At 54.5% G+C, this 25404-nt stretch overlaps 5 protein-coding genes across 6 annotated transcripts in view; 3 read left to right on the forward strand and 2 right to left on the reverse strand.

Moving 5' to 3' along the window:
• TESK2 (testis associated actin remodelling kinase 2) overlaps positions 1-5745 on the forward strand; it is an 87136-nt gene extending 81391 nt beyond the window's left edge. The window contains exon 11 of the mRNA XM_080623795.1: positions 774-5745. Coding sequence (XP_080479921.1) covers positions 774-1786 — 1013 coding nt within the window. The 3' untranslated portion in view covers positions 1787-5745. The remainder of the gene's footprint in view (positions 1-773) is intronic.
• A 1167-nt stretch (positions 5746-6912) lies between these two features.
• Positions 6913-11965, reverse strand: TOE1 (target of EGR1, exonuclease). The gene is made up of 7 exons (XM_080623273.1): positions 11652-11965; positions 11540-11580; positions 11305-11401; positions 11017-11175; positions 10432-10691; positions 8897-9068; positions 6913-7850 (listed from the first exon to the last, which is right to left on the reverse strand). The coding sequence occupies exons 1-7, from the start codon at positions 11763-11765 to the stop codon at positions 7059-7061; spliced, it is 1635 nt and encodes a 544-aa protein (XP_080479399.1). The 5' UTR covers positions 11766-11965; the 3' UTR covers positions 6913-7058.
• On the forward strand, positions 11344-17417 carry MUTYH (mutY DNA glycosylase). Of its 2 annotated transcripts, none has more exons than XM_080623275.1 (16): positions 11344-11490; positions 12544-12677; positions 13510-13549; positions 13910-13983; positions 14115-14156; positions 14233-14304; positions 14496-14609; positions 14794-14891; positions 15173-15317; positions 15417-15492; positions 15567-15752; positions 15958-16103; positions 16325-16477; positions 16627-16677; positions 16926-17072; positions 17163-17417. In XM_080623275.1, exons 4-15 carry the CDS (start codon positions 13927-13929, stop codon positions 17028-17030), a joined length of 1245 nt encoding a protein of 414 aa, XP_080479401.1. In that variant the 5' UTR covers positions 11344-11490; positions 12544-12677; positions 13510-13549; positions 13910-13926; the 3' UTR covers positions 17031-17072; positions 17163-17417. The 2 variants fall into 2 exon arrangements, with proteins under 2 accessions (XP_080479401.1, XP_080479400.1); XM_080623274.1 differs by lacking the exon at positions 11344-11490 and adding an exon at positions 12164-12340.
• Positions 17418-18443: 1026 nt separating this feature from the next.
• HPDL (4-hydroxyphenylpyruvate dioxygenase like) lies at positions 18444-19619 on the reverse strand (the record flags this gene model as incomplete). The annotated part of the gene is made up of 1 exon (XM_080623359.1): positions 18444-19619. The coding sequence occupies one exon, from the start codon at positions 19617-19619 to the stop codon at positions 18444-18446; it is 1176 nt and encodes a 391-aa protein (XP_080479485.1).
• Positions 19620-23100: 3481 nt separating this feature from the next.
• LOC308223804 (selenoprotein Pb-like) lies at positions 23101-24789 on the forward strand (the record flags this gene model as incomplete). The annotated part of the gene is made up of 4 exons (XM_080623250.1): positions 23101-23327; positions 23431-23643; positions 23749-23884; positions 24523-24789. Exons 1-4 carry the CDS (start codon positions 23119-23121, stop codon positions 24787-24789), a joined length of 825 nt encoding a protein of 274 aa, XP_080479376.1. The 5' UTR covers positions 23101-23118.
• Positions 24790-25404: the final 615 nt, after the last annotated feature.

Consider the following 25404-nt stretch of genomic DNA (forward strand, 5'->3'; position numbering starts at 1 on the left):
TAGTGATACATCATTTATTTTAGTCTTAGACTTTTCCCGTCAGGGTGAAAAAGTCCCAGTTCCTTTGGCAACTATGTTTTGTATTTGTTCTCTTTCATGGTCAGTATCATTGACAGATCTTGGGCAATCTCTGCTGGAAGCCAGGATGGTAAATCTAGAAACATGCAAATTTTTCTCCTCCATGACCACCCTGTGCCATCTCTGCTGTGTCAGTGTACTGGCAGCGAGGGGGTTTGAAGGGGCCCTGAAGTACAGGGTTTGGATAGAAGAGGGAGAGTCTTCCTCATTCCTACCAAACTTGTGTACAGTTTCCTTTCCTCTGTTTTTTCTGAAGACAATTATGTCTTGCGAGGTTAGCATTCCCCATAATGTGGGTAGCAGATTTGATCATAAAATGAAAAGAAGCAGTTCAGTTTTCAGCCAAGGTAAGCAAGATGGCATTAAATGAATTTACATTTCCTCAAGTCTTCAAGATGACTTTTAATTGGCTTAATGCATTAGTAAGGAGGAGAGAATACTTAAAAGCAGTTTCAACTGCCTTGCATTTAAAAGCTATGGACAGGGCAAATCGCCATGTTTGAAACCAGTAGTACATTGAGGAGAAGAGAATGTGCTTGTGTTTGTAAGGAATGAGCAAATGTGTTTATGGAAGATGCTTTGGAATATCAGAAATGCAGCTTCTTCTTTACAGCCGTCATGAAGGCTCTGTGAGGGAGCAGACATGCAGGTATATAGCTCCTTTAAGCTAAGAGTATTTCTCTTCTTCTACTCAGGGTCAATTGAAAAAGGACCAGGAGTAAAACGTTTGAGTTCCCTGGATGATAAGATCCCACCAAAGTCACCCCGTCCACGTCGGAATATCTGGTTGTCACGCAGCCAGTCTGATATCTTCTCCCGCAAGCCTTCCAGGAAGATCAATGTGCAGGACCCCTACTATACGCCTAACAAAGGGTTAGGCCGGAAAGTGAATCCCTTCAGTGCCCGGGAGGACCTCAAAGGGGGGAAGGTCAAGTTCTTTGACATGCCAAGCAAGTCGGTGATTTCTCTTGTGTTTGACTTACATTCTCCAGAGGCAGGTGGGAGCTTGAAAGCCAGCCAGTCCCAGTTCCGGCAGGCCTATAGCACAGACTGGCAAGAAACCTCCCTTCTTCCTGGGAGGAGATGCAGATCACTTCCGCTCTCTCCTGAACTGCCACACAAGGAATATGGACTGTTTGGGGGACTGTCTTCAACTGTCAGCAGGTGTGACCCAATCCAGCTGGGTGCAGAGGTTCGGCAAAAACTCCTCAGCAGCAGTAAATATGGTGTGTCAGAGATTCCTCCCTTTCAAGCCAAGCCTCACAGGTCAGGATTTCTTCCTGTACCAGGACAAGATGAAGATATGGACTGTTCAGATGGGCCAGTGGCCCAGGAGGAAAATGGGTTTTGCCCCGTTGAGAACACATGTGGAGATCCAGCATGTAATCAGCCATTAGTGCTGGCCCAGCCTGAGCCGCTACCTTACAAAAAGCTCCCAACTGAGAATTCAGTGAACTCTGAGGGACATGGCTCCTCACAAGTGTTTGCAGGTTGTGTCCCTTCTGAAGAGATGGAGGTGGAAGATGACCTGCTGAAAAATACTCTGCTAGAGACTACAAAGCCTCTCTTCAGTATTAGTTCTTCTACTGAACTGAAGAGAGAGGCATGGCCCTTCAGGGAGCAGGATGGGGACAGTCCTGCCCCATTGTCTCAGACATCTTCCAACATCTCAGCAAGTGGCAGCACACAGTCAGCTTGTGATATATGAACAGAGGGCTCAAACTGAGCGTGTCCTTGAGGGAACAGTTGTTCCCAGTCACTTAAACCTTTGTTTTTCTGTAGTGCTGGGCTTCACATTTGAAAGAGACTCAGCAGATGGTTAGAAACTAGCTGTCAAACAGATAGCTGCAGCTAGTGTCTGGAGAGACTGATAATTTTAACTTTATTTCAAATTGTGCTTATTCTCTTCCCTGATTTGCATTAGGAGGGGGAACTACTCCAGCCAGAATGGCCATGTGGGCCCCACAGTCCTTCCAAAAGGTAGCAGCCAGAGCAGGCACCATGTAAACAGTTTTAACCTGGATTCCAGCATGGAGCATTTCAAGGCCTTAAGCTCCATGTTGGGTAGGAAGTTTTTCCTTCTTCCTCTGACTGACCACCTGCTCTTAGAGCAGATATCTACCCCTGCATACTTTGCATTAACATTCTGCAGCAGTGCATGTGAGTCAGAGCCTCTGTTTTAGAAACAGGCACAGAGATCTTTCAGAGCTATGTTGAGCAGATAGGAATGCTCTCTGGTCCCAGAGATGCTGTGAATGCTGCTGCAGTGTTAAACTCTTCTTTCAAAAGCAGCAAAACCAAAACCCCTCATGCTGGTTGCAATCTGCAGGCTGAGTCACATAAGTACTTTGTGATTGATAAGAAAAATCTGTTCCTTGGCATTTCATTTTCCCTTGGGATTTGGTAGTGGTGTGTATAGGTCAGTGCAGGGAGGCAGGATGTGGTAAGCACCACTGTCCTTGTACAGCTCTTCATGTGCCTCAACCCAAATGTGGAGGAAGATTTGCCCAGGGCACAAGAGGAGAGCCATGTTCCAGACATTGTAATTTCTGGCCTTCTGGAGAAACTGTCCCTGAAAGTAGCAGTTGTAAAGAGCTTTTGGGTGTGGGCTCTTGCCTCTGAAGAGCTGAGTGGACATCATGATCTGTTTCTGCAGAATAGTTAAATACAGTATCTACATCACAGTTGACTTCTACCACTAAGGTGGAAGGGTCACATTCACCTCCCTCTCTGGTATGACATCCCATCTCATTGATAATATTGCTGCAGTAATGAAGGCTCCTTATTTAAAACTAGACTTCTTGAAAGAGGACAGGAATCCTCTGCTCAGGGGAAGCCAGCAGTGTTGCAGCCACACAAGTGCTCTTGGAGAGGATAGACAGTAAGCTCACAGAAGAGTTTTGATTTGTCAAACTGAAGAAAATCAGCTTGTCCCAAATGAACCTTTTTTTAATCCTGCAGAAAGAAGCTGTTGTCTTCATTGGCTTCTCCTGACACTGAATAGGATGATCTTTTTCTGGTTTAATTTTTTTTCTTCTTTTTCTTCTCTCCACCAGCAGGTACATGTGACAGAAGCAGCAGCATAAGCTTTAATGCTGCTTGCTGGAGCCAGCATCAGAGATACCAGCTCTGAGATGCGATGTATGAGAAAGCTTGGTCTGTGATAGTTTGTGCAGCATCCTGCCCTTTTATCCTATCATTGTCCTAACAAGACAGGATTTGTAAATTATTTTTTTTTTTAACCTGTTATTATCATTCCTAACTGAGGTATGCATTGCACGCCTGCTGAGCAGTGGTCATGCAGTGGAGCCCAGAATTTCACCCAGGTAGTCTGTTACACTCTCTTCCGGCGCACTTGTAAGGAGGAAAAATGTCAGCTACTCTCTGATGGAAGCAAGACTATACCTACTCTGCCTATCTTGAAGATGGAGAAAGCCTTAGTTCTTTATCGGCTGAGTTGCTTATCTTTCAGAGGTGCAGGTAACTATTCTGAGTTACGACTTCCTCTTGTGAAGTATGTGTTAACCTGAGCAGCAGTTATCCCTTGGCAGCAGCTGTGAAGAATTAAATGAGAACCAGTGTTTCAGAGTTACTCAGCACAGTCCATGGAGATTAGGAAGCTGTGAGCAGTGTGAAAGAGAAAATGCCTGTGCTTTCCAGCATCACCCCTTTTGGCCCACACCTCCCTGCCTCTTGAAGGTGCTCATCTGTAGAATAGCCTGTCTTGTGTATCCTGTCTGCGGGACTGGTGTCTGCAGAGTGCAGAACAGCTTGTATGGCTGGCACTGTGTGCATGTAACTTCCTTTGAGGGCAGGGTTAGCACAACTCAAATTGCCAGCTAGCAGCCTGCATGGTGCCTGTGTTTTATTTTAGTTTTTCCCCTCTTTTTATCGTTTATACAATTGTAATCTTTCAGGAGGGAAACTGTCAGCACCAGCTTCTGTTGTCACAAAATGCATTTTAGGTGTGTGACTTCAGACAAACAAGCAATAATAAGGAATAGTTTACTTCTGGATCACCAGGCTGCGAGGAAGCTGTCCAGCACGTTCCAATTGCCTACGGCCTCATTGGAGAGCACACACACGCTCTGGCTGCTCTGTGGCTTGTATTTGCCCTGGTTGTCAACACTGACACCTCATCACGAAGCATGTTGCCCTCTCTGACACTGACTGCAAAACCTATGCAGTCAGCCTTGGGGTACCTCTGTGGCACCCATCACAGTGACCTCATATCTTTTCTTACACCAGAGTCTCTTAAAATGTTTCTGGGCCCTGAACAGGTCTCTTACAAAGCAGCATGGCTAACACTTTTTCTTAAGTGTCCACTCTAAGCACAGCCAGCTGACATGTACAGGGCACATCTATCAACTTCTCTAGCTCTTTGTACTGAGGTGGCTGTCAGAAACACCAAGGGATAGCAGCTCAGGCCTTTCCTGGATTCTTGGTCTGCATGGGAAAAGAGGCTTTTGTATGAAACTGGAGTAAAAGGCTATTTAGAACTAGGTAAGTGCTTGCTAAACCCCAGTGTTTCCAAGGGTCTGGATGCAGCTGGCACTCACTACGTCTCACCCTTAGGTGGTGTAAAGCTGAATCTAGATTCCACCTAGTAACTACTCGTAGGTTTTCTGCCTGAGGGTGCTTTTCTACAGGGGGCCATTTTCTGACAGCTACTGCTGAACATGAATATAAACATGGTCAGCAAACTGCTTGTTTTATAGTGATGTAACAAAGTTTTATTGTGATTGGATTTTATCATGATTTGTGACTTTCTTATAGGAGCAGTTCTTGCTCTTTTAAAACACTTTCTACACATTGCTAGGTTCCCTGAAGAGATCAAAGATGTTTTTAATTCACTTTAAATCTTTCTATGTTGAATTCATTTAAATGTCTGTTATAAGCTATTTTTGTGGTGGTTGCAGGTTGATCGAATGCAACTAAGAAAATGCATGTGAATTGCTGCCCCTCTAAAGCAGTGCAGACAAGGGGCTGTAGTAGACTTGTCAGAGAGGTATTGATGTATTATGTGTAACAGAACATTGGTATTTTTTTGCCAGTACGACTAAAGAGACTTGAATAATTCCTGTTTGCACTTAATGCTATTGTTTATATTGCATGTCACTACATTTCTATGCAAAACAAATAACCTTTTTTTTGTTTTGGGGAGGAGGGGCAGCCAGATATTTGATTAAGTATAAAGACCTTTGCGAGATGATCTATTTTCGTATTTATGAAGGAGTTTTACGTCTTAATATTTTGCAGTCTGTAAATAGCTCAACTTGTAATTAAAGGCTTAGGAAGAAGTTTGTAGCCTGTGTATAATAGTAAGTTAACACTGCCAGAAAAAGAATCTTTGCAACACGACTTTTCTAATATTGCGGATATTTATGACTATGTAAAGAAAGCACGTCTCATTTTTATGTTGATTGACCTTTTGACTTTTTGGAACTCTAGAAATGGTGTATGGTTCATTGGAACTGCAATAAGAAGTAACCAAAGATGAATCCAGTTAAATATTTTCATAATTTTTTTCTTGGTCAGGTTTTGTAAACTTTCCCAACTTGCTTTCAAAATAAAAATGAAATCAAGCCCTGAGTCTTGTGATTGAGATGACAAGTCTAGGTTAAAAAAGCTGGTTTAAATACTTAAGCTATGAAGGACATTAATACCTGGCTTGAGATGGTATTCGCTATTGCTCGGTGCTGAATTATAAACAAGGAAAACATCCTTAGCGTTGTTTCTCTCCTGCATCTTACTATAGTGTTACACTATGAAATCCATGAGACTCAAGGATATTTTTTTCCCTCTCCTCTGTGTTACAGCACTCTTCAGAGTGGGCCATAGCTTGTGACCTACAAGACAAGATGGATTTTGATAGCACTCAACCTGCAGGGAGCTTCCCATTGCAGCTGCTCTGTTCTAGCCCTAAACAGCTTCAGCAGCACAGGGAACTGTGCCTTTTAAGACCACATCTGGCTTTTAAGTCCCACTGCATCTCCCCTTACTGAGAAGCTTGAAGACTGGCTGTGGCTTGGTTCTGCATGCAGTTAGTTACCCTGCACTAAAACTAGCTGGCCCATAGAAGCAAAGGTCTTATCTACATACGCTGTAACCAAGACTAAGGTGAAGTACAGCTATGAAGTATAATGGCTCTCCCAAGTGCCTGTTCCAAACCAACCGTGTCCCTTTTTTTAAAAGACTACTCTTTTTTTCCCTCCTGACTTGTGTAGAAGGATAGGAAATAATTGTAAGGGTTATAGGGAGTTACCCTACCAGCAGTGACTGAAAGCATTAACACCTGACTAAACACACATCTTTATGAATGCTCTGCCTGAAGAATGCCTGAAAAGCCTGCTTTCATCTGGTAGAAGCATCACATCTTTCTCCAGTGACTGTTTATAGCCTTTCTCTCAAGCTGGTTGTATGAGTCAACAGCTGGGAGCTTTCAGCTGTGTTTTTGTAGGTAAGACTTTGACCTTTAGCACATGCTCATTTTGAAAAAGTCTGTCCCACCCTAAGCCACTGGGTTAAGTGGCAGCATGTGTAAGTATAAAGGGAGGAGGCTGGAGCTCTAACATGCCAAGTGGGAAGTTTTGCCTTCTGTGTCTTCTTGTTATCAAGTGATTACCCCCTTCATCTTCTGCAAGAAGTGAAACCCATGGTAAGGTAGCTAGCATATGGTCTTTCCAGAAGGACAATGCTAGCTTGTTTTTCCAAAACCCACTTTGAGTGCAGGACACTCAACTGAAACTCCCAGCCCTCGGTGCAGCTGAGGAGGTGTGCTTTTCCTCCTCCTCCTCACAGCCCAGCAGGCCACTAAGCAACAATAGGGGGAACTCCAAGTGAGAGCATTTTAATGGGTCAGAAGTTAAAACAAAAACAAGAGTAAGAAACTTGCTCCACTTCTCCTCAGTTCTTGAAACAAAGAACTTCAAAACTTGAAAGGGAGAAAAGCCCCCAGGTCAGTGAGGAGTCCTCTAGCTCTATCCACTGCCCCAGGCCACCTTCATCTTCTGGCTGTGAGCTTTGGAAGATTTGGAAAAGGAGCTCTTCACTATCTGAAGGGGCACTGATTTCCCACTGAGGTACAATTTATTATGGCAGTCTGGCAACCAGGGCCCTGCACCAGTGTCTGTGTTTTTTTCTTTCTTGAGCATCCAGACATAAGCCATGATATAGCCAGTCATGAATGCATCAAAGCCAGCTCGGTGTGTGCCCCCCTGTGAAGGCAGACCATGGGTTTCCTTTTCCTTTTCTGCAGCACACACTGCTTCAGTCTCAGGGATGTCAGAGTGATTCACTAAGCCAGTCCCAGTGGGAACGTCTGACTTCCCCTCCACTTGGTCACTGTCAGAGGCATTTCCCTTGGCAGAAGGGCTCACAACAGCTGCTGCCTGGGCAGTAGCTCCTTCTGTGCTCTCCAGATCCTCTTCCCGTTGTGCACTGGTATCTGAGCTGGCCTCTGCTTCCATGTCCATGTTCTCCTCCAGTGGCCTGCCCTCGCAGTTGGGTGTGATCTCTGCCAGCACCGTGGCAGCTGGAGGCTCACAGCAGCCCCGTTTTTGTGGCGGTCCCTCCTCCCCATTCTGAACTAGCTCCACTTCTTTCTCTGAGCTTTCCTGTTCCTTTGCAGGCTCGCCTGTGTTCTTCCGATGCCTCCATTTCTGCTTCCGTTTCTTCCGCTTCTTCTCACAAATCTTGTCGTCCTCATCAATTATGAGGTCTATGTTATGAGAATGTGGACACTTCACCCCTTTTGGACACCAGCCATAGGCCTAGGGAGAGAAAGAAAGAAGTCTGTAGCTACCAGTGTGCTGGTTAGAGCATCCTGTCACCATAACACAGAGCAGAGCTAATTATTCCCCTCTACTGAGGGCTTGTGAGGCTGTATCAGGAGTGCTGTGTTGTTACAGCTCCACAACACAAACGAAAGGCACTGACAAACTGCAGTGAGCGCAGCAGGCAGCTGTCAACATGCAGCACACAAGGTAGGCTAAGGAAAGTGGGTTTGTGCTACCTGGAGAAGACACAGGTAAGGGAATGTGGATATCTAGCTATAGATGGAGGTTATAGAGAAGATGGAGCTAAACTCTTTGGAGGGGAGCACAGGGAGATGTGACATGGTAAAAGTCAGCAGAAATTCTGACTACATATTTAATAAGTGGTCAAGCACTGGAACAGGGTCCTGGAGGGGGTTTACAGTCTCTGGCCTTAGACACTTTCAAAATTCACTAAACAAAGCTCTGAGCAACATTGAGTTGGTGGTCAGGTAAGAAACTTCCAGAGATCTCCCCAACCAATGGTGTTCTATGACAGTAACATGTAACATCTGGAAGAACACGTTTTCTCCTTGAAGCACCTGAAACCAGTTATGACCTGATCAGATGGGCTCTCTGTTTACTGCTGCAGCAGCACCAAGACTCAAGATGCTGTGGATCACACTGTGTCAGAAGCTGCACACAGGTAACCTTTTTATTATACCTAACTGGGGATGGAAGAGATGGCACTTCTTTCTCAGAGGACAAACCAAACTAATTCAGAACTTGCTGCTCTCCTAAGACAGCAATGGGTACCACCACTCATACCATCCCACTGTTTAGGGCCATATAATCTCTTTCTCAGTCTTTGTGTCTAATGCAGCCTTGTGGAATTCACTGCCTCTGAACAGAGCGTGCTATTGCCCTTTCCATCATGAAGTCACCTGAAGCTTACAAATCTTTCTTGTACTGTGAAGCAAGAAGGGGAAGTTTACAGGTGCCTTCCTGCCACTTCTTGCTCTTTCCATGGACGCAGGAAAGAAGCAAGGATTCAAGTTACTTACCGAAAATTTCTCACAGACAGGCACCTTATCTCCCCCTCCCACATTGTGGTTTTCTTCTTCCAGAGAGCAGTGGCGATAGTCAATGTAAATGGACATGTTGGCAGGGTAGTTGCAGAACTCAATGGCGAGGTGCTGACCGCTGGAGTCCTTCAGCTTGCAGTTCTCTCGCTTGCTGTAACAAGGGTACACAGTTAATGCAGGTAACTCACTGAAAGTACCTCACTGTGGAGCTGGTGCAATCACCCTGCTTTCCATCAAATCTTAACTCCACGAGTTTCCTGCTCTTGAGCTCTAGCCCCAGCTTGACAGCTTGCTGGGAAGAAATACAGTCCTTGGCACACAGCTTTAGTAAGTAGTTGTTTCCGTACTGACTCAAGAGTTGGTTTCTCTTATGCCAACAGGCAGGCAGAGACAACAGCATCTCTGGTGAAGCTACAGGAGGAGGACACACAGTTTGATTTTAATTACTACGGGCACTAAGATATGCATTAGTCTTCATAATCTTAATGGATAAAGAAAAAATGCCCCAAACTGAGGTACCATGTAGAGCATCCAGGAGCCACCACCCAGACAGGTCAAGCCTGAGCAATACAGACAAGAAGGAAACGTTTTCCAGCTCATGAGAAAAAGAACTGCTTTTTTGTCCCAAGAGCTGGCTAAAAGGCGCAAAAGGAAGGCTCCATGGAACCAGATCTGTGGGTCGAAATATTTAAGAGGTCAGTTTAAAAAGTATTTTTGTCTTGTCAAAACACAGCATTCTCATGTTTGAGAACAGCCATCCTGACTGCTTTCAGACCTGTCAGTGGCATTTCCTGACATAAAACAGTCACTAAAAATACTATTTCTCCTCTACAGAGCGTGACTTCAGTTCAACGGAGATTCAAGGGGTTGTACTGCTGCCAGGGGCTTGTTTATATTGCATGGGGAGCACAAAACGAGGCACCAGACCAACACTTGAAGCAGACAAACACGTGTCCTGGAACAAGAGAGCAATCCTTGCTTGGGAAGGAGATGATGGGGGTCACAAACGGCTGCATGCAAGTGTCACATGCAGGAGGATATATGACAGAGCAGGTCTCCATCAGGAGGTGCAGGGAGCACCCACCCCTTAACAGCACCATCCCTTGCAAAACTGACTTACAATTACCAGGCCCTGCAAGCACAACTCTGTTTTTTCTTGCTCTCTAGCTGTGTTTCAAGGGTCTCTCTCCTTTATGTGTTCCTGCCATGGCCCTCTGACACCGCTGGGCCAGAGCCATGCAGCGAGTCAGTTAGTTTGCAGTTAGATCAGGGCACTGTGTGATCAGTCTTCAGTTCTGAAATCCTTTTTCAGCAGCTGCCCACTGAACAGACAAGGTGTTTCACAAAAGGCACCCTTGTGCACTCAGCATCTGTCCTAGAAGTGGGAAAACCCCCTTTCTTCACACAATATAAAGACCCACCTCCCTTGTCTGGAAAAACCAAAAACCACACCAATTGCTGATGCTCCATTTGCCTTTCCTCCCACAAGTTTTAAATACCAGAGTCCCACTTACCACTTCTTGTAAGCATACTCCAAGTAGGATGCTACAAAGCGAGTCTCAAACTCTGAAGCATATTTGGTGTCATATATTCCTGCTGGAAACATTTCTGAGAGGTCATTGGTGAAGGTGCCGAGGCTGTCCGGGAGGTGAGCATAGAAGCACTGGTACAGGAACACCAGATCGATCAGGCCATTATGGAGAACGAGAGGCTTCTTCGCTCGTATGAGCTCCAGGAAAAAAGTCCGAACGCTTTGGCTCTGGTTCTCATTGCCCTGCAAGAGCAAGGATGAGTCAATGAGCCTTGGAGCCTTGATCTGCCATTGCCCTAGGCAGTCCTCATCCTATTGCAACAGAGCCTACAGCCTTACTTGCTCTGACCAAACAAAGGCACAAATATTTGGAAAAGCAACTGCAACAAGTGGCAGTGTGGATATAAACCAGCAGGGAGGTGAAGGGGACAATGCTGCACTCAACACTCCAGCATGAGCCCATGTTCACTGGGCAGCTGTGTAAAGGAGATGCGAGCACTGGGAAATAACAGCAACCCCCCAGAAGATCAGAGCAAGCCAAGGCAGTGGAAGAGGAATCACTTTGTACCTTGTCATTACCCTTGTGGTAAGGGATCCCTTGGGAATACTGCTTGTTGAAGTCAAAGCCGTGCTGCACCAAGAACTGCACCGACTGCGGTTCCACGATATAATCCTCCGTGCAGAGCAGTGTCAGGTTGTAGATCTGGCACAGATACGTGTTCTCGGACTGCAGGAGCAAAGCATGCGAGGCCATGCAGGGCTACCCACCACAGCCAGCTGCCGAAGGGGCAATTTCATGGAGCACGGGTAGGCAGAGCCCCGCCGCTCCCTCGGGGGGCGGGAACCGAGCACGTACCTTGTCCACGAGCTGCTTGAAACACGCGACGCCGAGGGACAGGATGGAGCGTGTCCTGGCCGCGCTGCACACCGCCTTGTACCGCTCCTCGATGCACCTGGGCGGCAGGAGAACGGGAGCTGCCGCCTCCGTCCCACCGCAGACAACAAAGCCCGCAAAGGGAAGGGAACCGGGCAACCGGTGCCGGTAAGTCCGGCTGAGCAACACCCCCCCCACAGCATGCCCGGGCACTCACGGGTTCAGCAGCAACTTCCGGGCGCCGAGGCCGCTCAGCTCCTGCAGGGAGACACCCGTCAGCGGCGCCGCCGCTCACCCCCACCGCCACCGGTTACCGCGCCTCGCCTCACCGTGTCCACGGCGACGAAGGTGGCGGTGCGCAGCGCCAGCACCATGGAGGGCCACAGCTCCGTGAAGTTGTCGCTCTGCACGTCCACCACCGGCACCCGCCAGCGCTGCGACATGGCTGCGCCCGGGACCTCCCCCCGCGCGGCTGCCCTCGCCGCCGAGCTTGCTGCTCGCTGCCGTGCCCGGCGCTGCTGCCCGGGTCTTGCCAGACGCCAGCGGGGATTTTTGTCTCTTCTCCAAAACCCCTTTTCAGCCGCAATTTGTTGTTTAAGTAAACAGGCGTTTAGCTTGGGCAACCCCTTGGGGTCCTTCGTGAGGCCGCTGGGTCCGGCGAGAGAATGAAGAAGCCTCGTTTCTCCCCCGGAGCGCTGATTGGCTCCGGCGAGCGGGAGGTCCCGCCCCTTCTCCAGGGCGGCCCGGGAGGGCGGGAGTCAGTCCGCCCCGCCCCTCGCTCTGATTGGCTGAGACGCGTCAGGTGGGCGGGGCGCTGGGAGGGAAACGTTTACCCGGTAAAGTCTCACGTGGCTCTGCCCCTGCTCCCGGCCCCGGCTCGCGGCCCCGGCGGGCAGCGGCCGGCCGGACATGAGCCAGCTCCGGGCGGCGGCTGCTGCCGCCGGGGGGCTCCGGAGAAGCGGCTCTAGGGCGGCCCCGCCTGCGCGGCGGAGCAGGAAGGGCGCGTCACCCTGCAAAGGTGCCTGGTGGCGGGGAAGGGGCTGGGGGGACGCGAGGTGTCCTCTCTGGGGCGTGGCGCCGCCCGCCTGGGCAGCTGCCGGTGCTCGTCCGCCCGACAGCGGATCCGTTGGGGTCCCGCAGCTGGCCCGGTGGTGCTGCAGTCGGGCCCCGCAGCCCTTCTGCATCCCCGCCCGAGCTTGACCCCGTGCCGCCCCCCGGCAGCGGCCCCAGCTCCAGCGCCCGCCCCGCCGTCCTCCCGGCATCTCTTCGGCGACCCGGCTGAGACCGAGACCCTGCGCAGGAATCTGCTCGCTTGGTACGACAGGTGCAAGCGGGACCTTCCCTGGAGGACACGGGTAAGGGGGGGCATTGGGAAACGGGGGGGTGTCGTGGGGAACCAGCCTCTCTGCCTTAAGGGGGTGTTGCTGAGGTGACCACTGCGTAGCTCTATGCAATGCATCCTGAACTGCATGGAAGACGGTGCTGGAAATGGGATCATGCTACCAGCTAGTCTTGGCAGTTCTGTAGCAGGTGGTTTGTAGCAAGTCCCGGGATGAGGACTGGTGTAGCCAGTCCCGGTGTGTAGTCAGGACGCAGGGTGAGACCACAAGTCTTAAGCATAACCTCCAACCAGGAGTACTTTTCTGCGGTAACTTAGTCCAGATGTCTTTCAGACCCACATTGTTCCTGCATCCCTGGCACCTTGTAGCAGGGTGTGCTGCAAGGAAAAGGTTTTCCATGTATTTGCTGTCAGCCAGCCAAGCGTTTTTATTAGTGCTCAGCGTGGCAGCAAGGGGCTGGATGGTGTTTGGGGTGCTGGGGGCGGGCATCAGCTCTACAGTAACATCTGTCTGAGGGGTGCCGGGAACTGCAAGGCCCTTGTGTGGGATTTGCCTGTAACTGCTTCTGTGTAGAGGAGCTTGGATCTGGGGCAGTTCCTATGGTGGGATTTTGAACCTCTAAGGTGAACTCTTGCTATGGAATCTTCCATCAGTGAGAAGATGCTTTGGCTGTCACTTGATCAGCCTGAACTCAGAACCTCTGAGTGCTTGGGGGAAACATTTTCTTCCAGATTCCCACACAGTGTTCAAACAATACCAAAAGCAATTTCATTTTATACGCAGGTCCCCTCTGCAGAGGGGCCCTGTGTCACCTTGTTTCTCACACTCTATCTTCTTCCCCTTTCAGGCAGCAACTGAGCCAGATGCTGACAGACGGGCGTATGCAGGTGAGGAGCAGAGACTGCACTCTGGTGTGCATGGGTTACCCTACTCCCTGTGGCCTCCTGACATGGATGTGCAATGTGGCCTGGTGAGAAAATATGGCTTCAGTTCCCATCATTGGAACAAGCTGCCCGGAGTGGCCACAAGAGTCACTGACCCTCCTGGCAAGATGCTGGAGGGTTGCAGGGCCCACATGGGGCCTGAGGGACCTCCTGCACAGCAGCCAGTGGGGAGGGTGAAGGGTGGGAAGGGGCTCCATGGGTTGGGTGCTGGTGCAGTGCTTGCAGTCAGTGCTACCATGGCCATAGCAGGAGGTGTGTGTGGCATTGATGCCTCTGCTCTGATCCCTGCCCTGCTCCCTGCAGTGTGGGTGTCTGAGATCATGCTCCAGCAGACACAGGTGGCTACAGTGATCGACTACTACAACCGCTGGATGCAGGTAACTGCTCCCCTACAGAGTCCTGTGCCCACAGGTTGCCCCTCTGTGCACTTACCCACTTGCTGTGGCAGAACCCCAGCTGCAGAGCATGGCTCTACTTGTCCCTGACATTTCTTTCCTCTATAATGCAGAAGTGGCCAACGCTGCAGGCTCTGGCACAGGCATCCCTGGAGGTAAGCACTCCTAGGACTGGGTGTTCTCCCTGCCCTCATGGCTCTTCCTAACGCTGCACTGTGTCTCTTGGAGCAGGAGGTGAATGAGCTGTGGGCTGGACTTGGCTACTACTCGAGAGGGAAGCGTCTGCAGGAGGCAGCGAGGAAGGTGCCCTGGTGCTGGGGTGTGGGGGCATCTGTGGTCCATGTACTGGTGCTGGCTCACAGCTGCCCTGTCTCACTGGGGCTGTCCTCTGCTGGCACAAGTCTACAGAGGCTGGGATCCCATCTTCCCGCAGGTAAAGGGGGTCGCACACACCCCCTCTGGCTGCTCCCCTGACCTCGTCCCCTCTCTGCCAGGTGATGTCTGAGCTGGCCGGTCGGATGCCCAGGACAGCTGAGGACCTGCAGAAGCTGCTGCCAGGAGTGGGCCGATACACGGCAGCAGCCATCGCATCCATCTCATATGGGCAGGTGAGAGCTGGACATCAGTGGACCCGTGTCCCCTCTCTGCCACCCAGGTCCTGCTGCTGGGTCTCACAAACCAGGGGCTCCCCAGGGCCTTGTGTGCTCCCTCTGTCCCAGGAGCACCCCAGCTCCCTGCCTTGCCGGGAGCACAGGCACCTCCTGGCATGGTAACCCCTGCTCCTTGTCCCAGGCTACTGGTGTTGTGGATGGGAACGTGATCCGGGTCCTGTGCCGGCTGCGGTGCATTGGTGCTGACTCCAGCAGCCCGGCTGTCATTGATCGGCTCTGGTAAGGGGAATGCTCCATCCCTGCTCCAAGCTGTGTCTGTGGTTGTTGGTGGCCAACGGCAGGATCACTAAGGAGCCCTGGGCAGCTGAGCCAGCAAAGGGAGAGATCCATGGGGTGTGGGAGCTCTTGGGAAGCAGATGCTACTGGGAATGGTGGAGAAAGGAGCCGTGTTGCTTGTGCCTGCCGGGGATAGAGCATCCCCCTTCACAGGCAGGAGGCAGGCAAAGGTCCTGGGCCCTTTCCCTGCAGAGCCCCACATTGCTCACTGCTGTTTCTTCCAGGGACCTGGCCAATGCCCTGGTAGACAGGAGCCGCCCGGGGGATTTTAACCAAGCCCTGATGGAGCTGGGAGCAACTGTGTGTGTGCCCAAGGCCCCGCTGTGCGGGGAGTGCCCTGTGAAACAGCACTGCCGAGCACGGCTCAGGGTGAGTATGACCCCAAAATCAGGCCTTAAGGGTCATCGTGCATGGAGGCAGGGTGGGCTGGTGGATGAGCCTGTCCTTATCCCTGTCCCTTCCTTGCAGGTGGAGAAGGAGCTGGCCCCCGCCTCTCAGAAGCTGCTTGGAAAAGCCACCCCAGTGCCTGATGTTGAGGACTGTGGTAAGCACCTGGGGAGACCTCTGATGTAGCTCCTGGGCTGGGCCCTATGGCAAGCGTTACCTGGGTGTTTGCAGGTGCTGGGGGCTGCCCTCTGTGCCCCCCGGCCACGGAGCCATGGGACAGCAGCCTGGGGGTCACCAACTTCCCCCGGAAAGCAGCGAAGAAGCAGCCGCGGGTGGCACGAGCGGCCACGTGTGTGCTGGAGCGGAGGGGCTGCCACAGGGCCCCCGAGTACCTCATTGTGCAGAGACCCAGCTCAGGTGATGGGGCCGGGCGGGAGGGGGGCGAAGGCACCGCGCTGCCCCTTGCCACCTGCATGGGGGGCAGAGCAGCCTTGGGGAGGGATGCACCAGTGATGTCCATGCTGCTGGGATGGGGAAAGGAGTCCCTGCAGGCTGTGCTGGGGCTCAGTGTCCCCAAATGTGCCCCTTGTCATCTTACGTCCCTGTCATGCACCCTCTACAGGCCTCCTGGCCGGGCTGTGGGAGTTCCCAAGTCTCCCACTGGCTCAGGATCTACAGGAGGAGAAGCAGAGGGAGGCACTGGCAGAGCACCTCCAGGCCTGGATAGGGCAGCCTGTGGTGGCTGGAGACCTGCAGCTCATCGGAGAGGTGGGCCTGGAGCTGGATGGATGCAGTGCGAGTCCCCTGTGCTCAGCGATGGGGGATTTAGCATGGGGGGAAGAGGGTTCCCCCCTTCCCTGCCATCATCCCTCCTGAGTCCTGCCTCACTCCTCAGAGCCTTGGCAGACCTAGTGCACTTGTGGGGGAGCTGTGCAGTGCATCCTCTGCTGCCTGCTGCCCTTTTCATACATCTTCCCATCCCCTCACAGGTCATCCACATCTTCTCTCACATCCACCAGACGTACGTGGTCTACTCCTTGTCCCTGGATGGGGACGTGACCCTGGACCCTGCCTCATCCCCATCCCGCTGGGTGACAGAGGAGGAATTCCTTGCCTCAGCTGTCTCCACAGCTATGAAGAAGGTACTGGGGCCCCCTGGGGCCTTTCCTCCCCTCCCTCAGCCTTCCTGGGCTCCTGGGAGAGCCTCTGGCATCCCCCCAACCTCTGTGGGCTGCCCCAGCTCCAGGGCCTGGCTGCTCGTCAGCTCTGGGCTCTCTTGTGCTTCCTTCAGGTCCTGAAAACGTGTGAGAAGCAACGAGAGAAGAGGAGCAACCCTGGCCAGGTGAGCATTGCTGGAGGGTGCGTGGGGCCCCAGGAGCTGCTGTGGGTCAGGCTCTGGTGTGTGGGGCTGGAGTTCCCCTGGGGTTTGTGCTGAGGCCAAGGAGCATCCCTATGCTGGGGCAGGGCAGAGCCTGGGGGATGTGCCTGGCTGGCATTGCCGCTGCGTGTCCCCAGTACCAGGGTCCCCTTGCTCCAGAGGGGATCCATGGGGGCCGTGGGCATGGGTCGAGCCCTGCTGTGTTTCCACAGGGCTCCAAGCGGAAGCGAGGGGCAAAGGCACAGGGCACGGGCAGCACCGGCCCTGGGACACAGCTCTCCCTCCGCGCCTTTCTCCGGCCACCAACTGCCCCGTGATGGCACCTTCAGCGTGTGAGACCCCCAGAGCCCCGTGCTGCCGTGAGTCCTGCCTGTGGTGTGGGGATGGCATTCCCCTGTATTACTGTGAGCCCAGTACACAGCCCTGTAACAGTGTCCTGTTCCTTGCAGAATCCACCAGCCTCCCCAGCTCCCCTATGGGGAGTTGTGCCTTGATGTGGCCCCTATGGTCCTGGATGTGCCAGGAGCCAGCCTTGCCCTCCTGCCTTGGTTGGAGCCCTCCTGGGGTTATTTGGCTCCAGGCAACCACTGCTCCAGCAGCGTGGGCTCGTGGCAGCAGGAAGGCTGTGGCCACATTGCTCCAGCAGCCCTGTCCCTGCCTGCACCTCACCTGCCAGGCAGGGACTGTGGATCCTGCTGTCCCCTTCCTGGCCTCCCACAGCCCTTTTTATACACTTGTTTTTACTGAACCTGAGCCACAGGCTTGCTAATAATAAATCTAAAGTGTGTGTGGGTTTTGTAAGTGACTTTCTGCTTCTGTTGCACTGTGCTAAGCTGGGGTGTGGGGCAGCCTCCGGTTGAATGTGAGGATGGCCTGTAGGATCCCTGCATCTGGGCAGGGGACAGCAAGGGATTACTTCATTAATGCAGCCATGAGTCCCTCAGCTGAGCATTAACTGCTGGTGACCCTAAATGCAGCACCCAGAGCACCTCTGCAGTGAGGGCAGGCATCAGCCCTGGGCCCTGCATGGCTCCTGCCCTTTTCCATCAGGCTGTTCCTGTGTTCAGGTTGTGGCTTTTCTCTGATCGTGATGCACAGGAGCATCCTTGCAAAGGCACAAGCCTGGGGGCTGGCAGGGACAGGGCCCTGTCCTGGGGGTGTGTAAGGGGCAAGTGGCCTTAATTTAGGGACTGCAGGACTGGGGAAGCCTGATTTGAGGGACACTCATCACATCTTAAATGGGAGGAGAGGCAAAACCAAAGCAGTGCTTACAAGTTAATTCTTTAATGCAGAGGAGCAAGAGCCCATCACTTGCCCTGTACAGGGGCTGGCCATGCTCTGGTGGCAACCATTGATGAGTGGCAGTGTCCATGGCTCCTGCTTTATCTGGTCCCCCCAGCAGCCCCTCATCCCCCTATGGCCGGGGGAGTTGCTTTGCCAGCAGTGTTCATAGCCGTGCAGAACAAGTCTCATTAAGTTAACATGAAACGAAGGCAAGAAGCTCTTCACATGAGGTCAATAAATCACTGGGAACCCAGGGAAGAGAGAAATCACCCTCCATCATGGGTGATGCTCAGAGTCCTGCTGGACATGGCCCTGAGCAATGTGCTCCCACATGGAGATGGCTCTGGCTTGATCTGGAGCCATCCCTTGGTCCCTGTCCCTGGTATCTCTACAGGGCTGGACCAGAGAGGATGGGGAGCTGAGGGAGGAGGACCGCAGTGTTGCTACTACTGATGCTGGTCCATATAGATCTGCACAGCTTTCCACAGTGCCCGTATATTGCCTTCCCCAAAGCCTGGTGCTCCCCGCCGGTCAATGAGCTCCAGGAAGAAAGTCTCTTCAGAGAAGAGGGGATGGGTGAAGATCTGCATCAAATACTCCTGGGAAGGGCTCTCTGCAGCATCAATGCCCTTGTCCCTGGATGCTGTGGTGTCCAGCAGGATGCCCAGCTCTGCCAGCGTGTGTGGGTCCTGCCCAGCCCCCTGGATCTCCTCTGCTTTGCCATCCTGGCTGTAGTAGGTGACCGGGGGTGTAAAGAACCGCACTCCCTGCTGCTGCAAAGTCCTGGTCGTGGTAACAATATCAGTGGTGCGGAGGCCGATGTGCTGGATCCCAGCCCCACCGTGCTGCTCTAGGAAGGTGTCGACTTGGTTGGTGCCATCCTTGGAGAGGGACTCAGCAAGGACGAGTTTGCAGCCGTGTCCCAGGGTATCCTGGGCGCTCTGCAGCGCAAGGAGCAGCATCCCTGTCCCCTGCCCCCCGAGCACGTACCCCTTGTCCGGCCTCTCCTGTGGGTTCAGCAGGAAGCGTTGGAAGCCGAAGCAGCGCTGGTACCAGTCCAGAGCTGCCCGCGTACGGCCCCGCTGGCACACGTATGTGATGTGGTCGAAGTGGGTGATCTCAATCCCATCCCCTGTGGCCTTGGATGCTCCTCGGATGGGCTGGAAGCCGGGCAGGAAGGGTCCCCGGTAGTGGGATCGGTCCAGAAGGGTATGGCTGATGTTGCCCACAATGGACCTCACCACCCCATAGGTGACGGACCCACCGTCATCCCTCAGCTCGGTGGGAGGCACTGGCACAGAGCATCCCTGGCTCTGCAGCTGCCTGCAGAGCCCCGGCACATCGTCCACCTCGAAGCAGACATTGGAGGCTGTGCCCAGGGTGGGCCGGGGGTCCACGTCGTAGAGGAATTCACGGGAGGAATCACTGGCAGGTGCTGGGTTCAGGCGCTCATTGAGGAGGAAGGAGGTGCATCCCCGGCACAGAGCCAGCTGCCGGACCCGCGGCGTCTCCCGCACGGCCACGGGCTGGAAGCGGAAGGTGTTGGCCAGGTCCTGGGCCCAGCCCTGCCTGTAGGGCACGTGGAGGGAGATGAAGAAGGGGCGGCTCAGCGAGGCTGCCATGGCTGGGCAGGCTGCGGGGAGGATGCATGGGGTCAAGGGGGTTTGTCGGTCTTGGGAAGCAGCCATTCCCCACCTTGCACAGAGCCTGAGTGCATCTGCATGCACCAATGCATGTAAATCTGCACCCCTTAAAGGAGTGTATTTTAAATAAGTGGGTCTCGCAAGCCAATGTGCACTGTGTAAGGGCACCCAGCTTTAGACCAGCTGCAAAGAGCTGCCCAAAGATGCCAAACCATCCCACCACTCCTTGCTATGATGCCCTGCTGCACATCTGTGCCTGGGGTCTCACAGGAGGAAAGCCCTGAGCCTTGGCTGCAGCCCTGCAGGTCCCTGCTGGAGCCCTTTGTCCCTCAAGGATGCTGCAAGGAGGTTGGGGGTAATGGGGGTGAAGAAGACGTGCTGCATGTGTAAGCAAGACTGTAGGAACAAGGGCTGGGCAGGGAGAGAATGTTCTGTTCCAGCAACAGCAACGTGGAGGATGGCCTGGTAATAGGGAGCTACACTTTGGTTACAGCTAAAAGGCTCTTGTGCCTGTAGTGTCCACAAATTATGGGGGTGAGCAGCAGGATCACTGATGCGTCCTTCCCTCCCCAACAAGGATGGTGTGGAGCTACTGTGCTCCCTGCAACAGGCTTGGGGCAGTGTCATCGCCTTAGGGTGCAGTGGGTGAAAGAGGAGAGACGCTGCAGGAAAAGTGACCTCCCTCCCCACACACATACCCATCACTATGAAGAAGGGAAAAAGCTCTGTCCAAAAACCCACCCGGCATCACTTCCCTAGAGCATGCCACTGAGGCGCACTGGGGTGTATGGGGGGGAGCTGCTTAAATATCCCCTTCCACCAGCCCCACAAGAGGCACAGGCAGAGCACCGAGCTCTGCCACACTGGGGCTGGAGCTCTGCTGCGACCTCCAACTGCCACGGGGGAGCAGGGGCCAGCGGAGCCCCGGTGGGACCCTCGGCTGCTCCACAGCACCATGGGGAGCAGGGTCCTTGCTGGGGCCGCTGCGCGGTGAGCACATGGGTAGGCGCTGGAAGCCCTGCCTCCCTCCTGCCCTCCCTCCCGCTCTGCTCCCGCTCCCACCGCCGCCTGTCCCAGCCCTTGCCCCGTCCCCCCCGCTCTGCCACCCCCCCCGAGCCCCGCAGGGCCCCGGCTCGCCCTCGGCCTGCGGCTCACCGAGGTCAAGGCTGCGGGCGAAGGGGATGCCGGGCCGCGCCGGCCGCGGGAGGCGGTTCAGTTCGCTCCTCCCCGGCATGCAACTGGCCCGGGAGGACCGGGAAGGGAGCTGGCGGTGACAGGGAGGGTGCAAGGGGAATGCCCTGCTATGGGAATGGCTTCCCGGTGGGATGAATCGGTGGACGCTGTGTTGGCACGGCGTGGGAGCTGCTCTCGCACGTGTAAAGCCAGGGATATGCGGTGCCTGGAAGCTGAGGGTGCTGAAAGCGCTGCAAGTGCGCACAGCGTGTCTTTGCAGGACAGAAACCAGGCTGATAACCACGTGCACCGCGGCCACCGGCCCGGCGGAGAGCAAAGGGAGAGATGAGTCCCGCGGTGGCTTGAGGTCCCCTGGGACCGGAGGTGAAGTGGCTCATGGCTGTGCTGCGTCATTCCTGACAGCGGGAAACCTGCCGGGGCAGGGCTTGCAGTGTGGGATGTGTGCCCCTGCTCAGTGCTGGGTGCTTCACAGTGCCCAGGGAACCCGGACTGGCCGGGGGGGAACAGTGTGCATGTGAAGGGTAACAGGATCTGACATTGGTCATGGGATGGGTCTGCACCAGGTTGACCCCACACCTTGATCACAACCTGTGGCCTCACGTCCTTGCTGGCGTGTCTGAGCCCCTCCAGCCTCCGGCAGCAATTCCCTACTGCTTATGGCTGTTTCCAGAAGACTATCTCCCCCCTCTATGTGTCTGGGCCCGTGCTGCTGCCCCCACTGTGTCTGCTGCTCTTCCAGCCTTATCATGTTTTTGTGGAGAGCCCAGGTATGATAAAACTGCTCAAATATTTGTGGAGACATCTGACCAAAGAAGAGAGCTCCTCCTGCTTGCCTGAGGGGCAGAATCCACTGGTGCTGATTTCCCAAGGGAATGCAGGCTTTTCACACCACCGCAGCCTCCTCAGCATGGGGCTGGGCAGAAGGCATGAGACTGGACACTGGGGGCTTGCTGTGGGGCCAAGCACAGTGGGGTCTAAGAGCAGTCGTGGCACCGTGCAGCAGGACAGCATGGCCTTTGGGGTGGCATCCTGCAGGGCAGGGAGCTGTGGCACCCCAGGGGTGCGGGTCCTGCAATCCTTCACTGCAAGCAGTGCCCTTGGCAATGCCCCCAGCGCTCCTGTGCCCGAGGGGGGGGTTCGAGCGGCTGTGACCATCTTTTCCCTGCGGCACTGCCTGGCACCCTCTGCTCCAGCCCAGCACCAGGCACCGCTCTGCCCCAGCGAGGCTGGGGCTGGCTGCAGCAGCAGGACCCCGAGGCTGTGTGGCACCGAGCGGGACAGTGCCTGCCTTGTTGCCGTTCCCTGAGGCAGGCGGCGGTGGCCGGGGCGCAGTCCCCGCTCCAGCCAAGCTCCTCTCCTCCCTCCTGGGCGGGGAGAGTGGACAGGAGATAAAAGGGAGACCAGGGCCGGGTGGGCATTGCCAGGAGCCGCTGGGGCCACCAGGAGGGAGGTCTGGCTGGAGGACAGCAGTGAGAAGTGCGGTACTGGGGGCTTGTTCTCATGGGGAAGAGGGCTGGGGGTTGGAGGTAGATGCATCCATCCATCCTGAGCAAACCCTGCAGCCCCCTGCTCCCGCTCCAGCCCCATGTCCTCCCCCTGCCCATTAAAAGTGGTGGATGCTGCAGGAATGCCCATATTTTGGGGTTTGCCTGGGTTAGGGGGGCTGTGAGAGGAAGGGGCTTCAGGCTGATGTTGGGGAGCAGGGGTCTAAAGGCTCTGTGCATCCCCAAAGTGCTTTGTGGGGAGCCAAAGACTCTCAAGGTGACCTGAAGGTGAAACCATCCCAGTCCCAGTAACTCCCCACTGGTAGCTGAGGTGACAGGGGCTGCATCCCTGCCTGCCTCTGGGACAAAGACAGACCCCTGACTGAGGTTGGGTTTGGGCTTTGGGGTCAGGGGGGTGGAGAAGACCCACCGGGGGAGCAGTACCTTCATCCCCTAATATGTGGAGCAATTGCCTTGCTGCTGGGGGCAGATGGGGGCACTCGGCTATGGCAGTGGGTGCCCACAGAAGACTGCAGTGAGGGTGCTGTGCTTGTCAGGAGCTGGGCACCACGATTCTCTCACCCCATCCCCTTTTTGTTTTCTCCCACAATGCGTGGTTCCCAGCTCCCAGTGCTGTGCTGGGACCAGTCCAACACTGCCCACCAGACTCTGTCTGTCCTGGAGGGGTTGCATGGAGAGAGTTGGGATTGCAATGGGGCTAGGAGGACCCCATTGTGTTGAGCCCTGGGGCAGAGGGGACACTAATGCCCCATTCCCCCCTGCCAGGGCCAGGGTCCGGGATGGGGCTGCTGGTGCTGGCCCTGGCTGCCTGCCTGGGGCTGGGGCTGGCCTCAGCCTCCGAAGTGGCAGACAACAGCAGCCGGCTCTGCCAAGAGGCACCGGCATGGAGCATCAATGGCTTGAGCCCCATGGAAGGGGCTTTGGGGCAGGTGACGGTGGTGGCCCTGCTGAAGGCCAGCTGACACTTCTGCCTGCAGCAGGCCCGCAGGTGAGCCCTGCTCCCCTACCCCAAACCCAGCCCTGCTGCACTGGGGGACAGCATCGCAGCCCCCCACCCTGGCACCCCCATCCCATTGCCTCCATCCCTGCAGCCTCGGGGGCCTGCGGGACAAGCTGGCCCGGCAGGGCACGGTCGATGTCCACTACATGATTGTCAATGAGAAGGCACCACTCTCCCGCGCCATGTTCAGGGAGCTGGAGCGCCAGGCCCCCCCGGGCATCCCTGTCTTCCAGCCGGAGCCGGAGGACCCCAATGTCTGGCAGGTCCTTGGGGGTGACAAGGACGACTTCCTTGTCTATGACCGGTGAGTGTGCTCCGTCTCGGCTGGGGCTTTCCTGGTTATGGGATGTCTGATGGGCTTCCAGATCTCTCCCCATTGCTTGAGCTGGACCATGGTGTCTCCCCGCAGGTGCGGCCGCCTGGCTTTCCACATCCAGCTGCCCTACAGCTTCCTCCACTTCCCCTACGTGGAGTCGGCCATCCGCTTCACCCACAGCAAGGACTTCTGCGGCAACTGCTCCCTCTACACCAACACCACCCAGCAGGTAAGGAGCAGGGATGCTCGCTGGAGCCGGCTCCCTCCTCTCCTCTGGCATTGCACACCAACCTTATCTTCATGTCAGGGACAGCTCCGGGTTGGCAGCCGCACTCAGCCGTGGTTGAGAGGGAAGGTGATGAGAGGTCTGGAGTAAGGGCACTTAAATAGGTCAGAGCTTTCAAGTGGAGAAGGAGTGGACTAATGGGGTCATAGCCCAGGTCTGGAAGAGCTAACTAGGGTTGTGGCTGTTCTGATGTAAGAAAGGAGCAGGCTGTGGACCAGAGGTGGCACACTCAGAGCAAAGGAAAGGACATAGCTCTGGGCTCAGCAGGTGATTGCTCACTTCCTAGGAAAAAGTCCATCTGGAAATATTAAATGCAGAGTCCCTTTCCTGGCTCAGGAATTCCCTTGACCACAGACAACTTGAGCCAAGGGACGTAGGTACAGAGGTTTCTACTCTATCTGCTCCAGCCTCTCCTGTCCTCCCTGGGTCAGGGCTGGAGAGCCTTTGCTCTGACCCATGCAGCCTTCTGTAAGATTGATGCTCCTCCACCTTCACCCCAGCTCAGATTTGTGCTCGCAGGCTCACTGCAGGGCTCTGTATGCACTCACACCCTGTGCTAGCCCTTGTGTTGCTTTCCTCAGGTTAACAGCACCGCGGAGGCCCCTGCGACCCTGAGCCCGCTTCCCAAACAAAAGGGGAAGGAGATGGAGACCCCAATCCGCCAGCACAACCTTGTCCATCCTCACCATCACCACGGGATCAGCAGCGAGAGAGCCGCAGACCCAAGTGAGGACCACGAACGTGCCACCCATGCTCACCACCACGACGGGGACCATGCCCAGCCCCATGGAGACAATGGCCAGCCCCATCACGAGGGGAAGAAGCAGAAGGAGGGAAATAAGCACTAAACCAGGGTGGGCAGCCTTGCAGAACCCAGTAGTGTGCAGACCATGCCAGCTCGCTTCCCAGAGGCATGAAAGGACTTGCTTTGGGCTGTTCATCACTAGCAGCATTGGTATAACCCCCTCCAGCATCCCTCATGTGGGTCATTACTCCCATTCTGCCACCAGGGATGAAAATCCCCCTCTGACCCTGCCGGGTGCCGCATGCTCAGCCCCAGGGCTCTGTTCTGAGCCCTCCTCCACCACTGCCTGCCTTCCCGTGCTTCATGAAGCCTGCTGTGCAAACCGGGATGCCCCGGTCGCTGCTGGCTGACACTGCACGGGGCAGCAGGACAGGGGTGGAAGGGCCAGAGCTGGGGTGGGAGCGGCACTGCTGGCACACTCTGCTCATCCTTGGCAACCCTGGGTATCCTGGAGCGAGGGGAGGGACAGCGTGTGCCCCGCAGGATGTGATCCCAGGGGATGCGGGCACCAGTCGCAGGTCTCCATGGTCTAAACCCTGTACCCCCAATAGCTGTCACATTCTGGGGACCCCCCAAGCCTTGCACACGGGTATGTGCAGTGGTGATGGGTGGCCGCAAGATGGTGGCCTTGTACCCTCATGGAGACCTAGGGGCTGTA

The sequence above is a fragment of the Psittacula echo genome, assembly GCF_963264785.1.
Source record: "Psittacula echo genome assembly, chromosome: 7".
Classification (NCBI taxonomy): domain Eukaryota; kingdom Metazoa; phylum Chordata; class Aves; order Psittaciformes; family Psittacidae; genus Psittacula; species Psittacula echo.